The 15,603-nt window shown below is 44.8% G+C and overlaps 1 protein-coding gene across 4 annotated transcripts in view; it reads right to left on the bottom strand.

The window, feature by feature from the left end:
• The window catches only part of LOC116435127 (acetylcholinesterase), a 102,908-nt gene that overhangs the window by 18,286 nt on the left and 69,019 nt on the right, over positions 1-15,603 (bottom strand). For all 4 annotated transcript variants that reach the window (XM_031994360.2, XM_031994361.2, XM_031994358.2 and 1 more), the window contains 4 exons: positions 15,191-15,482; positions 14,016-14,651; positions 13,009-13,170; positions 12,078-12,253 (listed from right to left, as the gene is read on the bottom strand). In XM_031994360.2, the coding sequence (XP_031850220.1) occupies positions 12,078-12,253; positions 13,009-13,170; positions 14,016-14,651; positions 15,191-15,482 (1,266 nt within the window). The remainder of the gene's footprint in view (positions 1-12,077; positions 12,254-13,008; positions 13,171-14,015; positions 14,652-15,190; positions 15,483-15,603) is intronic.

Below are 15,603 nucleotides of genomic sequence, written 5' to 3' on the forward strand. Positions count from 1 at the left end.
TTTTGACTATGGACGAAAGATGCGAGTGAGAAGGGTGCAAGGGTGAGAAAGACAGAGCGAATGGGGGTGTGTGTTAAAAGCGAGTGGGAATGCGTGCGAGAAGGACATTTTGGTGAGAGACAGTGGAGAAGAACATTTTTGTGCGTGATAGAGAGTCGTGTGTTGGCCTTCGTGGTATTAAGTTGTATTTTTACGCGTTGTCCATATTGTTCCCTAATTCTCTTTTTACTGAAGATCCACCTTTTCAATATCTATAATAATAGTAGCCCCATTATAAACTTGAGGGCTCATCCGGGATTACTATAATAGTAATATAAGTGGATCTCACTGAAAATCCGCGCGATTCAATCTTCTGATAATTAGCCGGCACGCAATGTGTTAAAAAGACTGGCGCGGGTACGCGGCTACACGGACACGGGCTCACACGCCTTGACATGGATTTCGGCTGATTGATTGCGACCCATCGCCGCTCTTCCGTGCTCTCCTCGCGTTTCCCTGTTCCGAGTCGGCCAGCGTGCGCAGAGTCCCGTGAAATTGAACCATCCCACGCCGTTTTTTCCCCGCGAACCGAGTCGCCGGAACTTCGTCGACGCGATTCTCGCGACATGGAACAGTTTACACGCGGCCGAAATAATTCATCCGCGGATCCCGTCGCTTTTTATCTTCCCAGCGTCGGGGAAACTCGCCTGTGAGTTCCATCCTGGCAGCGCGTCCAACGTGGGCGCGCTCGAAAACCGCTGGCGTAGTTTCGCGTCGCTTTAAATTTACTGGCCGGTCTGATTACTTTGGATCTGCCTCATTGGAAATGAGATTCCGCGGTAGCGTTCTCGAACCGTTGCTAGGAGATTCGTGAAAATCTGGAATATTGCAATGATAACGTAAACGTGTTCGAACGAGGTGAGGATTGAGTAACAAAGAAAAATCTGCTTTGACGAGGTTAGATGTTTCGCTTTGATCGTCTGCTTAATGCCTCGTAGATTAGATACGTCGCTAACTATGGCTAGTAACTATTTCTTTATTTTAAATATTTCTAATTCACTTGTATGATAGTTTGTACTATGCTAGGAGTCACTGTCAAATGTATCGTTTCAAGAAATTTGGGAACTCGCTGACTCTCTCAAAATTCTCGCATTCCCACTCGCTTTAAATGCACAACCCCATTCCCTCTGTCTCTTACCCTTGCACCCTTCTCACTCGCATCTTTCGTCCATAGTCAAAATTCACGCAGTCACGTACACGCTTTTCTCACGGTCCAGCTTTTCAGCATTCTTTCAGCCACTCAAGATTTTCCAAACGTTACACTATTCACCAAACATGGCGGCGCCGGTCCGTCCTATGACCACACTCACTAGAAAAAACCCTACACTACTTTGGAAACCTCCACGCGTGAAAACTATGCGACTCTATGTATCTCCGGACGCCAGCACTGTTTAGCAGAACAGCAGCGAGAGGTACACACGAGGCACGAGATATCTCGTCAGCTGTCCGGAATATGTCAAAAAGAGATTCTCTGAAAGCGTGACGGCTCGTTAAGCGGTATCAGCTTCCGGCGTAGCCCGGGACGGGTCGCGGGGAGGCGACGCGTCCGGACGAAATCCCCGTGGCCTGCGATTGGTCCTGATTCGATCGCCGAGGAGTGGGGGGTCGAGCGAAAATTTTGGACGGAAGTCAAAGTGTCGCGGGCCGGGCATAAATACGCTTTTATGGAGGGATTGTTGCCGAGAGATAACGGCGTTATCGCGGTGGCCGAACGGAACTGTTCACTTTTCGGAATAGTAGTTATTTATGGAACTTTTATACTTTAACCCGTTTGTTTTGTCTTTCGAGTGAACGCTGCATCAACGTTCACGCGGCAGCTTTGCTCGCGATGTTCCGTTTTAACCGGTTAACTGTGTTTGACGAGTATACACGTCATCGTAAAGCTTGACACGATGCTAATTCTTTATTTCTTCACATAAACATGTAATTCTTTGTTTCGCTTTGATCTTACATTAAAATATACGCGCATTCGTCCTGCGTTCGACGAGTACACGCTCCATTTTTTGATTTCATTGCGAGAACGAGAGGTTCCAACTAAATTCCACAGTTGACTGGTTAACGACTAATGAAATAACGATTAATCCGTTTAATGAAAATTCTGGAGGATCGTATATTCTCCCGACGGATATTTCAAGCCGCGGTATAAACGTCGGGGATACTTTTCTTTCTTTTAATCCGCGTTACGCGAGGAACTGAAAGCTCGATAAATATAGAAGACAAAGCGCAATGTCAGTTTTATGTAATGCATCTTTACCACGAACGCCTCGAGCTTCTATTCTCAGATCTATCCATCCCACGTCCCCAGGAAATCTATTTCTCGCAATTCGAACTTTTCCAGAGCGAAACAAGCGATCCCGTTTAATTGGAAGTTTTTCCTGTTTCGAAGAGGAGGGAATAAAAGCTCCTTGTCCGTACGAAAATGTGCGGAACAGAAGTTCCGCTTAATTCGTTGCGCTTTATAATAGTTTTTAACGATTTCCTCGGAACGGAGGGGATAACGGTCACGAATGGACCGCGGATTTCTATGCAGATCTTCTATGCAGCGCAGAATGCGATTTAAAAGAGTACACGAAAACATGCGGAGAGTGGTGCTGTTTATGGTGTTCATTAGGAAACACAATTTTCTATCCTAATTCTGTTTCGTAATTACATTCTTTCATGTAATTAATATACATACATTACGTCATTAAATAATTAAAAATGTGAGGTAAAAAACTTAGGTAAAATCATTTACCTAATCATTTACCTAATCATTTATTACGTAAAAAAATTTTTCAGACGAAAGTCATTCAGTATCAATCATACCAACCCTTTGCACTCGAAAATTGTTTCGCTAGATACATACTTCGTTTTCTAATGAAATATCAATGGTAGATTTATAATTAATATTAATATATGTATATAATATAGAAACCAAGAGATAGAACTATTCTATTTTGACGTTTCATGGGTAATTCCATTAAATGAACTTTAACTCTTCGTGGACAAAGATTCTTTGAAATATACAAAACCTTCAACATATGAAGCCAAATTACATATCAACTGCTTAATTAATAGAAAGAAAGGAAACTACGTGCTGATCTCTTACTGTTCGACTAACTGGATCATTTTTACGACTCAATCTTCCAAATCTGAACATTTCATCTCACCGAAACGCCGACATCCGTCCGTAAAGGGTTAATATTGTACATGAAACTTTGTAAACTTTACCGTATCGAACGAAATGGCGACTGCGAGTCGCCTCTCGAGTGGAAAGGGTTAAAATCTCGAATTTCCATAAAGATGCGCAGTCCAGTGATAAAGACGTTATTTCGTACGCGACCGAAGGTCTGAACAGTTTCATTGGATCCAAACGCAATTGGCCGGCGGAAAAGCCGGCAGCGGGCCGTTCGCCGGCGGAATCCGCACGCTGGCGCCATGTCAACGGCAGTGTTCCGTTCCGTTCCGCCGTCGATTGCACGGGACGCGCGATGCAGGGGTGCATTTAGCGCGGTGACGTCACGGCCGGCAGCGATACACGCTCGCGACGAGCGCCGGTCTCACGGCCGGCTCTGCGAACAACCGTTACGCCGGCCGCCGCGAATTCGGATCGTTAGCGATGATGAAAATGACACCTTCGTCCGCTACCCCGACCGTTGCCGAGCCGTTTCGCGGACCCGTGAATCCACGACGCGGGGAAACCGCTTTGCGCCGCGGATCAGCCGAGATAATGCGTTAAGTGATCGTGTAACGATCGCAGCGATGGGTCGTGTTAAATCGAGGAGCGAGGAGGTTTTCGAATTGTAGCCATGGATCGCTCTTGTGTTAGGTCTACTGAAGTATTTACTTTTGATGCTAGTAATGGTTTTGCATGGGTTTTACAAAGTAATCGAGAAGTTTGAACGATCGAAGTGTTCGAGAAAGTCTTTGAATGGTCTTCGAAGTATTTGGAGAAATGTTTGAATGAGCTTTGAGGTATATGAAAAATTCTTTGAACGATTTTTAAGTTTTCGAAGAAATCTTTGATGGGCTTTGAGGTATATGAAAAATTCTTTGAACGATTTTTAAGGTTTCGAAGAAATCTTTGAGTGATCTTCGAAATGTTCGAGAAAGTCTTTGAATGGACTTCGAAATATTCGAAGAAGTGTTTGAATGATCTTTGATGTATATAAAAATTCTTTGAATGATCCTTACGTTTTCGAAGAAATCTTTGAATGAGCTTTGAGGTATATGAAAAATTCTTTGAACGATTTTTAAGTTTTCGAAGAAATCTTTGAGTGATCTTCGAAATGTTCGAAAAAGTCTTTGAATGGACTTCGAAATATTCGAAGAAATGTTTGAATGATCTCTGATGTATATAAAAATTCTTTGAATGATCTTTACGTTTTCGAAGAAATCTTTGAATGAGCTTTGAGGTATATGAAAAATTCTTTGAATGATCTTTGAAGTATTCGAAGAAATCTTTGAGTGATCTTCGAAATATTCGAATATAAGAAATTGCCAATAAATAACAAATTGTAAGGAAGAAATGACAAAAGTAGCTAATCGTGTAACCGGTTGCTCAGACAAGAGTCAACAATCGAAAAGATGCACAGAGCGAAGACTAATTTCTCGAGGATTATTCGTTATTAGGGAAAGTGCTTCTTTCGGAGCTTCCAGTACCGCGGTTCAGTCGGATATTGAAAATCGCAGGAGCATGTATCGCTGCATCCTCATAGTCCGGAGTACCATTTGAAAGATTTGAATCTCTATATTCATGAACCGATATCGAGTCCCGTATTTGTCCGTGCCCGTCCAAAGTTGCGACGCCCGATCCAGACGGGATCTCCGGCTGGCTCATCGACAGATGGATCGGCGGACGAGGGAAAACACGGTCGCGGAGTGTATCTGCGGTTACGTCAATGGTCTGCCGTGTAAACGAGCCATTAGTGCTCGTGACAACGACGCGTCCCCGTGCTCCGTGCAGCCTCAACCGCCGAGCCGCGCGGTGCGGTCAACCTTCCGATGCCCACCCGTCGTAATTATAAAGCAATGCCGCGACGTCGTCGTGCTATTCCAAGGACTGCGTCTGCCTTTTATTTAGCCGCGCCGCGGTTCGAGCGTTATAGGCACGTATCTGTATTCGGAGGCACGTACGCCGGAATAAACTACGACCGAAGCGGGAAGTGGATCACGAAAGTTTCCAGACGCCAAAGAAACTTGAACTCGTTCGGCCGGATCATATTTCCTTCCGGAATCCAACGAAAAACATCCCCCCCAATATCCTTAAGAACGTCGGGAGCATCTTTGAACTTTCCAATTGGTTTAATCTCACTTTTGCATGTCTCAAAACGAAAGTATAGTGTCGATGGTAATGCGTCGAACTAGTTTCAGTTAGTGCTCGTAGGCTTCCCAACTTGTTCGAAGCGGTGATCCTAAAGGAACTGAAACTCGTGACTTTATTTGTTCTGAGCATCTAAAGATTGTGATTCTATAGCTTCGTAGTGACTCAAACTTCGAATCATATGCCTTCCAACCAGCTCGAACTCATGATTCCTAGAAATCAGTTGAAAACTTTGATTCCATTCTCTCAAAGCAGTTCAAAATTGATTTCACTCCCTCAAAGCGACTGAAACTTCAGACCTTGTTCCTTCAAACCAGCTCAAACTCATGCCTTCCAATCAACTCAAACCCACGATCTGATTCCCTCAAAGCAATTCAAAGTTGCGATTCCACTGCCTCAAAGCGACTGAAGCTTCAGACCTTGTTCCTTCAAACCAGCTCAAACTCATGCCTTCCAATCGACTCAAACCCACGATCTGATTCCCTCAAAGCAATTCAAAGTTGTGATTCCACTACCTCAAAGCGACTGAGAAACTTCAGACCTTGTTCCTTCAAACCAGCTCAAACTCATGCCTTCCAATCGACTCAAACCCACGATCTGATTCCCTCAAAGCAATTCAAAGTTGTGATTCCACTGCCTCAAAGAGACTGAAACCTTAGAACTTGTTCCTTCAAACCAGCTCAAACTCATGCCTTCCAATCAACTCAAACCCACGATCTGATTCCCTCAAAGCAATTCAAAGTTGTGATTCCACTACCTCGAAGCGACTGAAGCTTCAGACCTTGTTCCTTCAAACCAGCTCAATCTCATAATGCCTTCCAATCAACTCAAACCCACGATCCGATTCCCTCAAACCAACTGAAATCTCGGGTTCCGTTCCTCAAAGCGAGCTGCAGCTCCCAACGCCACTCCTCCAAATCAGTGCAAGCCTCTCATAAAACAGCTTCAAACTCGCGCGTTCCAGAAGCTCAGATTTTCCTTGCCAAGATCCCCTAATCCTCGTCATTCACGGGAATTTTCCGAGCGAAATGAAGTTTCCCCGGTAAGAACGAGTAATCTTCAGATTGCGGGTAATCTCCTAAAGCTGCTAAAGCTTGACGAGAACCGGAGCAATACGTCACGGAGTCAGGCCGGCGAGGGGGAGCCCCGCGGAGGAACGGTTCCGCGCCCGATGCCAATAAAAATTGGCTCGACGGCGCTTCCCCGAGGAAACGGTTTTTATTCGGCGCACCGGGCCGAGCCGGGCCGGGAGCACAAAGAATCGGATGAAAGACGAAACAGACGTTCGGCCGGGCCGGTCGGCCGGTTGGATCGCGGCCATTTTCTTCCCGAAGCGGGCCAACTTCCTCGAAGGGCTGAGCACCCTCGATTAATAGCCCGCCTCGGAGTCAATGGGATGCGAAATTGCTTCCCGAGCGGGGGCGGAAAACTCGTTCGTTCCTCGTCGCTGGCAGGACTAGCTCGCGCACTCTTAACCGGCGCTCGGCCGTCTAATCAACCGGGATTAATCGGTAAATAACCGGGCTGTCCCAGAAGCTGGCGAACCCGAAGAACATTGCTGATCCATGATCGTTCCGGATCGCTGGAGATTCGAATTCTCGTTGTCTTCGATGTTCGTCCCGTAGTTCCCCTGTCTCTCTGATAAGACGCGATGGGATTCGAGTTTATTATGCTAGTTACTTACTGTTGTCGTCATTGTTTGACGTTGGATTTACGGAACTCTTCGTTTTCAGGGATATTAACTGTGGAATTTAGTTGGAACCTCTCGTTCTCGCAATAAAATGAAAAAATAGAGCGTGTACTCGTCGAAAGCGAAACAAAGAATTACACGTTTATGTGAAAAAATAAGGAATTCATGAAAGAATTAGTATCGTGTCAAGCTTTACGATGACATATGTACTCGTCAAACACAGTTAACTGGTTAAGGGTAGTTTTAAATTAATTCTAGTATCCTTTTATACAAAGTGTACAATGTCTGTAAATCTGGTATTTATTTAATATCTGTTATTTCATTGGAAATAGTGTATGCAGACGCAAGTTATTTTCTTTCCTTTCGAGGACAAGATAATTGACGATAACAGTTTCGAAAGCAAGGAGAAGAAAGCCATGAAAACACGAGGGAATCAGTGTCTCGAGGTAATACGAACGAACGCGCGAGACGATTATCGTTTCTAGCTGGTCGGAAGGAAGATAAACCAGCTTCTTAAGCGTCCATCATTTATTCACGGCTCCCATCAAGTGTGCCTAGCTCCCAGAGCGTTCCACTCGACGCTCGAAACGGCTCATCGAAGAAGCGAAGCGGTCTCCGTCTCTCCCGAGTGGAAAAAACGACTTCGCCGCTCGCGAGTTCCTTCGACGACTCTCTTCGTCCCCTTTAATATACGCTACGGACTCGAAATCGACCGGAATTCATCGGTTCTACGCGGGACCGCGGTCTTCCGGGGAGGAAGCCGTTAACTTCGGAAGGGACTGCGTCTTTCGAGACACTCGGGGCGCGGCTAAGTCTCTTTTCTCATGGCGACGGGGATCGCGGCCAATAATCGGATCTGCATAATGGACGAACCGGATTCGCGAGAAGCGGATCAAGTCTTCTTAGAAATCATCGTGTAATGGCGATCCAGATTCCAAAGGTGGTTTCGCTTAAGTTCGACGATAAGGCTGTCAATCTTGAACGGATTTGCGAGTGTTATTTCAAACGGAATCTATTTTTCCGTTGAACAGTGATGACGATAATGAAATAATAGAATATATCACCTAATTTTGCGTAACGATTTCAGATTTGACGATCTTGGATTTGCGAGTGTCGCGTTAAACAGAACATATATCTGAGAACAGTGACGATGACAATGAAAAATAATGTATTATCTAATTTTGCGTAACGAGTTCAGATTTAACGTCTGACAATCTTGGATTTGCAGTGTCGCGTTAAACGGAATACACATCTGCATTGAACAGTGATGATAATAGAAAATAATAGAAACAGACTGACAATGGAACATATGTGTCCAATTTGGCACAATGATTCAAGCTCTAATTCCGAACGAATGCATTACGAGCCGTTGTATTCTATAATAACACGAAATTACCGTTTTCCCATTGATTCACTATCGCAAACAAGCTTCGTCTCGCGTCACTGGTCTTCCCAGGCGATCTTCGAAAAGGTTCTAAATTTAAAAATCGATTTCCACCCCGAGAAATTCCCCAGCTGGCTCGCACGGGGAACAAGAAGTGGACCTTCTGTTTACGTTCCGTGAAACGACCGAGTTCTTCCGGCTCGCGGAGTAAAATGGCCGTGAAACGTGATCCGGGATAGCAGCCGGGAAGCCGGGAGAATTTTATCGGCCGCCTCTCACTTCCGGCGAACGTCTTCCCCGTTGGACCGAGCTCAAAACCGCACCGCGCGCGGAAAAAGCGGTGGCTCGAGCAGCTGGCTGCGGGTTAACACGGTTCATTCGGAAACTTTCGTGGGAAGTGGACCTCCAACCTTGCTCCCGCGAGTGATTTCTCATTGCGGGAACTCCGGCGATTTCTTCCCCGGGAACCGAGCGAGCCTGACGACTCTGCGCCATTTCTTCTATACGCCCTCGCCGTTTCGACGACGCGCTTTCCGCCGTTTACCTCATTTCCGTTCTCGACCCCTCGCAAATGAGGATTGTTCCAACATCTCGAAACTCTCCCCATAAGAAACTGAATTGCGCATCGAAGACCTAAATACTGGCTAATTGTGTCCTAAAATTTTGATTAGGAACGTCGAAGCTCGTTGCCATTGCAATATTCGATTCTGTGTCACATTCTTTAACCCTTTACACTTCAGAAGCTCTTCATTGGGACATATTCAATATTTTCCGATGAGATGCAGATACCTCACGTGTCGATGAATTATACAAAATTTGATATTAAATATCAAACTTGACAATTCTGCTGTGTCAGCTCGTTGCCACTGCAATATTCAATCGCAAAGGGTTGAAGCGCCGACTATTTTATCATTAGAATTCTGTGTCACATTCTTTAACCCTTCACACTTCAGAAGCTTTGGAACTTATTCAATATTTTCCGATGAGATGCAGATGACTTATGAAATTGATTTAGCGAGAAATCGCACGTTCGTTGAGAAAGAAATCTATTTTCTTATAATTCATCGATATCTCACGTATCGATGAATTATGCAAAATTTGATATTAAATATCAAACTTGACAATTCTGCTGTCAGATCAATTGACGACTCAGAAACGCCTCTGGACTGCAAAGGGTTATATACCTAGAAATCATTTTTAAAGAATTCAATGAACGTTATCGAAGACGCGGCGAACGTATTCAATTCTATTAGCCGAGATATATTTGTGAGAGCAATCGTCGACGATCTTGATTTTCCAGTTTCCATTCCGTTAAGGAACTCGTTTCGAATGCATAGGATTTGAATGAGTGCTGATTCGCCGGCGAACGATTCAATCGCGCCTCTTTAGGCGGCTTTTCCGCCAATCCACCGCTCGCACCTGTCCGCGGCTGAAACGGCGCCGGGATTTTCCGTTTTTAATTCACGCAGACCGGCCGAGCCTCGTTACGTTCCTCGTTAGCCCCTCTTGACGACCGCATCCGTATTTCGTGCGGACCCCAAGCGTTTCACGCGTCGGCCGACACACGAGCCCCACGCACGCGCGTTCGGGACGAGTATCTTTTATTTTTAATGAAAGAGATTTAATTCGATGAAAATGAACATCGCTAAACGCGCCGGCCGACGCTGGCAAACAAAGCGGCTAGGATTTCGCCGCTCCTCGCTCGCTGCTCGTTGCAAAACGCGAGTTTGAAGTTTGAATATTTCACCCGCTGGCAATTATTTAATCATCGAATTAAGCATTTACTATTTACTGGTCCCTTGAACATTCAACCGGCAACGTTTCGCAGGGAAACATTTGTACGAAGTCCGTTTCCCGTTGAATTCTCTGTCAGCCAACCAGCTTACGATTCTGGAAAATCCTTTATTCACGGGGTTGCGCGTGTTCCTCGAATTATTCACGATAAGTCTTCCTCTATTTTACGAACGAAATCTTTGATTTAGAAGGTATATTCTTTAACAAGATTCCTTGATGAACTTTGCGATGACAATTGTCAAAGTAACGAGTTAATAACTTTAATAACTTCTTCGATCATAATTCAATCGGTTCTCAACGATCATTTAACCTTCAACACGCAATCTTAACCCTTCGCGGACGAAGACTCTTTAAACACAAAGCTTGCAACGTATGAAGCTAAATTATACATCGAATGCTTCAACAATAGTAAAAAACGGAACTACACACTGCTCACTTGCTATTCAAGTAATTAAGTCATTCGTTGCAACTTCGTATTCCGAATATGAAAATTTCATCTGACCGAAACGACATTCGTCCGCAAAGGGTTAAAGAAACAAGAAACTTGACCTAATGACCTGCACGATAATAATCGCCAATGAAGAGTGTAAGTAATCTCACTTAAGTTTAGTAGGTTAAAAACTATCTCACCACGCGTTAGAAAAGTGGAACAATTTCAAGCTCGTCTAGCTGGGAAGCTTCACAGGAAAATAATTAAGTATCTTTCCGACGAGGCTCATTGATAAAGCTGCTGATGGGCTTTTAATGGGCGAATCTTGAAGTTCTCGGCGAAGATTCGCGCACGCTAATCGACCGTCGATTGAGAACCGCCGCGCGGTTCCGCGAGACGTATTTTCCACTCAACAGGTGTCACGGTGGACGATCTACCGATCGAAGGGGACCCGCTCCGTCGCTTTCGAATTTGAATAATCGCGTTCCGAACGGATTGTCGGGGGCAAGATCCTCCCGTCGCCATTAACGCGGAGCCGGTGAAACTTTGATAAACGCCGGGAACGACGGAACACCGGAGGAACGCGATCCTCGTGGCTCGGGAGCGTCGATCGGGAACTTGGAAATTTATCGTCGAGGAAAGGAAACGAAGTGAACTGACAACTGCGAGGCAATTTCACGTACTCACACTTTCGAGAAATGTGGATTTAACTCTCCGAGGCATAATAGGATTTTTGTCATCTTCGTAATATTCAGATAACTCGATGATAATAGTTCTATTCTGATAACCAAACACTTTTCGAGTGAAACCTTTCTAATCGACTGTATTTGTAGAATATTTGTAGAACAGAATTAATATAACTCGTGCATGAGTGGAATGTTCCTTTAGAACTCGTGCCCCGAAGAGTTAAGTTGAGATCCGAGTGTAACAATAATCATCGTTTATTCAATGATCTGTCTTTCGTGTACAATAGTGTAAATTACAGAAGTATTGGGCAGGTATTAATAAATGTTACTAAACGATGAATATAAGTAGAGGAATAACTGCATCATCCGTTGCTTTGGAGAAATTCATGATCGAACGAAGTTGAAAGTAACTTGTAATTAACCGTTTGGATGCTAAGGAACTTTTGTGGATTTACCAAAAATGCGGAAGTGATTTTGTGTGTATGCAAAAAGATTAATAGTAGTTATCTAATGAGATCACGAATATTGTGTTCTTACGAAAAAATATCAAAAAATAACATTTACTCAAACAAATTTACTTTGATTTATTTCTGGGAAAACACAGTAAGAAAATTATGCTGAGCGCTCCTCAGCACTCAAACGGTTAAGTTAGGTGGAAGACACTTGATTTACGGTAATCATCATTTTGTTTCTGAGGTGCAGAGACATTTACAAGTAGCCAGGCTTGGCGACAGAAGGAAGAGGGTACTCACATGTAGCGGAGAGAAGATGAGGAAGGTATTTCTTCCAAAACGTGCACTGCTTCACTCTAGGCCCGTTGCCGATTTCGGAGCTGTTCGTGTCCAAAGTCAGGTACTCTTTCTTCGCGGCAGTGTGCGCCGGCCAGTGGGGCGCGGACCGTGACTCGACGTCGCCCACGTTCGGGTCCCTGTCACAATTGTTGGTCACGGTCGCGTATCTCATTAACCAAACGACTCTATTCGCTTTGCCTCTCTCGGCAATTGAAAATTTCAAGCACTTTTCGCTAATCGAGAGGAACGGGGCTTGTCTCGCGGACATTCGCTACGCGAGATGGAAAAAATCCGTTCGAGTTCTATTCTTTTCACTTCTATCAACCCTTAACGGAGCAACGCATAAGCGACGTGGCACTTAGTTACTGGTCCCAAGAATTTTAATATTTTCATTCGCTGTTGTTCTTGCAATATTTACAATGGAATTAAGTACCGTGCCAGTTCTGTGAATTTCCTTTCGCTTGTTATCTACGTTACAGTATTTTTCCGTAGGTCAACTTGAAATACTTCCGGTCCGTTAACAGTAGAACTACCGAGCATTTAATACGATTAATATGCAATTCCTATGAAAACTGTAACAATAGATTATTTTCAGTTTCATTAGACATCCATTATGGTAGTCTAATGAAACTATTTATTTTCAAAATAGTTAGTTCTAGTGTTAAGGGTTAATACTGTTTCACCGTGGTTGACACTTCGATTTCAAGAGTAAAATAGGCGCACCGATGATGCTCAAATGATTATTAAAAAGATTCGAATGCAGAGAACATACAGTTTATCTGTTAGATGCTTCTAAGGTTTATCTAAGTTTATCTTTCTAAGGTTCAGAGTGAAATCCGTTTGTTCAAGGATTTATTTTGAAAGCGAAAATCACAAAGGCGGTTTCGCTTACCCAGTTTTCGCGAAGTTAGCCCAATATCTCATCATCCTCTTGGACAGGGCCACTTCCTCTTGCGTGTAGCCTTTCAAGGGGTCCAAAGGCTCCCCGAAGATGTAGCTGATTTCGTCCGCGTGCATCACGCCTGTCCACCTTGGCCAGGGGTTGTTCGCGGACCTGAGCAAACAGCGACACACCTCTCTTGATTTAACAGTTCTACCAGTTTTCTGTGGTTTTAGAATTGAAGTGCAAAATTTGGATGTGTGGAAAATCTAATAATTTTAGGGTAGTTTCTTTGATTCATTAAAATATTCAATATTACAACTGGTGCAATTTTGGAGCCTACAGAGTTCAAAAGGTCAAATCATTTGTTCACAACTGAGTATTCCAAACATGGAAGTTCGACCTCAGCAAAATGCCGACATTCGTCCGCAAAGGGTTAAACGGTAGACAAAAAATACCGCATTATCGCGGGGCCGGCGCGCAACGTGTTAACCCTCTATGGGCCGATTTTTATTCATGATTGTAACAAAATCTATGCAGAGCAAAATTCATAAATGTCCACATTATTCAATAGTTTCAATAATTTCATCAAACGAATATATTTTGTAACTTTCAAGTTACAATGACGTTAAACTCCACGCCTGAACGTATAAAAGTTGAAGTTAACTGATCACTTAACTTTATTCGCCACTTCGAGTACAAAATGAAATAAATCAACAAGATGCCAGTATACTGATATGTGACTTTAACACTAGATTTACGGACATTTATTCTATACTTTATTTTATTGCTCCTAGAGTTCCTAGAGTTGAACTACGTGTTGGTTTATATAAATCGCGAAAATTGTAGCTTCAGAACCAGAGTATTGCAATGCGTATTTACACAATTGCACAAATCAAGATCGACTGAAAGTATTACTAAATAATGTTTAAAAAATTCAATATCCGTCAAACTGACGGGTTCCGTAAACCTAGTGTTAAAGTTACATGGGTCTACAGAGGGTTGAGTCGAAAGCTGACCTGTGCTTGTAGTAATACATGTACACGGTGTTCCCAGTCTCGGCGTACCGTCCGGCGAACTCGTTCACGTTGCAGGTGAACTGGTAGTCGCCGACGATCTTGTCGAGGGCGTCGCGGTTCGCGTTCGGGTCGTCCGGGTGCAGCCAGTCCGTGTACTCGTAAATGATCGCGTGCCTGCCGAGCTGGCTGACGTACGGGTTCAGCTCGGTGATCGCGCTGACGAACTGCTCCCTGCTCACCTTCACGTCCTCCGGACTGTCAATGCGGAACAATTCAGTCAGATAGTAGATGATGAAGTAGAAACCTTCCTCGGTGTTCGAGCCCATCATGATGTTCGCTTTCTTGAACGAGGAGGTCGCCAACGACCGCTGCGGCGTCTCGTCGAGGAACGCGCCGTCGATCACCGGCACGAACGGGAACTCGCAGATACCCAGGGTGCCCCACTCGTTCCTGACGAGGTCCAGCGGGTCCTTGGTCAACAGGCAATCGATCACCTCCTGCAGGTTGTTGCGATCGTGAGGACAACCGACCGCCTCCGCGAGCCGGATACCGCGGACTATCGACTCCTCGCGCGAGATGATCGCCCAGGGCGCCGTCGGCGAGCCGGACTGCATGATCGCTTGGCTGAACAGGTGCCTGGAACGCAGGAAAAACAGTCCGGGAGGACAGATCAGAGACCGGCGGGATCGGAGCGAGCACTGATCAGTGTATCGAGTAAAGGGATGAACTTTGAAGGTTTGAAGTGTGCGATGTGGGAGCTGTTGCATCTTTGAAAGTTTGAAACACGGGGTTCTCGTTGTTGGTAATTGCTTCGGGTGGTCAAGTGAGATTGTACGTATAATCGGGAACGTTAGTGGAGCTTGTTCGGGCGTGTTCTGGCTGGAATGTTAGAGGATCTTCGTTCTGTGGTATGAGTGGTGTATCGTTGATATGAGTGGGCAAAGTTCGGTAATCTAATAGACTGTATGCAGACTTTAGCACGCAAAACGTTCGTCAAGTTAGCTGTATACTCTGAGACATTGGCCAAGCAAGAATACAACGAAACGAAGAAAAGGAACTCGGCAAACGAAAACAGAAGTATATGAAGAGACGAAACGAAAAGAGAACTAGAGTAGATGACAAGAGAATGAAAGTAAACGAACTGCATAAAGTGACTAAGGAGAAAAGGTATGCACCTTGACAGAGGCGAGAGTAGGTGCATAGAAACGGAAACGGCGCCCGCGCTCTCTCCGAACAGGGTCACGTTGTCAGGATTTCCGCCAAAGGCAGCGATATTGTCGCGGACCCACTGAAGGGCCATCATCTGATCGAACAGACCGGCGTTCCCAGGTACGTCCGACGTTCCGAAGTAGAGGAAACCCAGGCTGGCGACTCGATATTGCATCGAGACCAGAATCACGTTCTCCTCCGACACCAGGGTTCTGTGATCGTAAACGTCGAGGGTCGCCGATCCGGAGTAAAAGCCACCTACAACGATTTGTCGCGCGATTCCATCTCTCTCACTCTCACTCTCTTTCTCTCCCCTTCTTTCTTTAGGTCTCTCGGTTCTCAAGATTTCTCTTGGCAGGAGTTTCCCTCGGTTCTTTTC

The sequence above is a fragment of the Nomia melanderi genome, chromosome 4 (assembly GCF_051020985.1).
Source record: "Nomia melanderi isolate GNS246 chromosome 4, iyNomMela1, whole genome shotgun sequence".
In the NCBI taxonomy this organism is placed as follows: Eukaryota; Metazoa; Arthropoda; class Insecta; order Hymenoptera; family Halictidae; genus Nomia; species Nomia melanderi.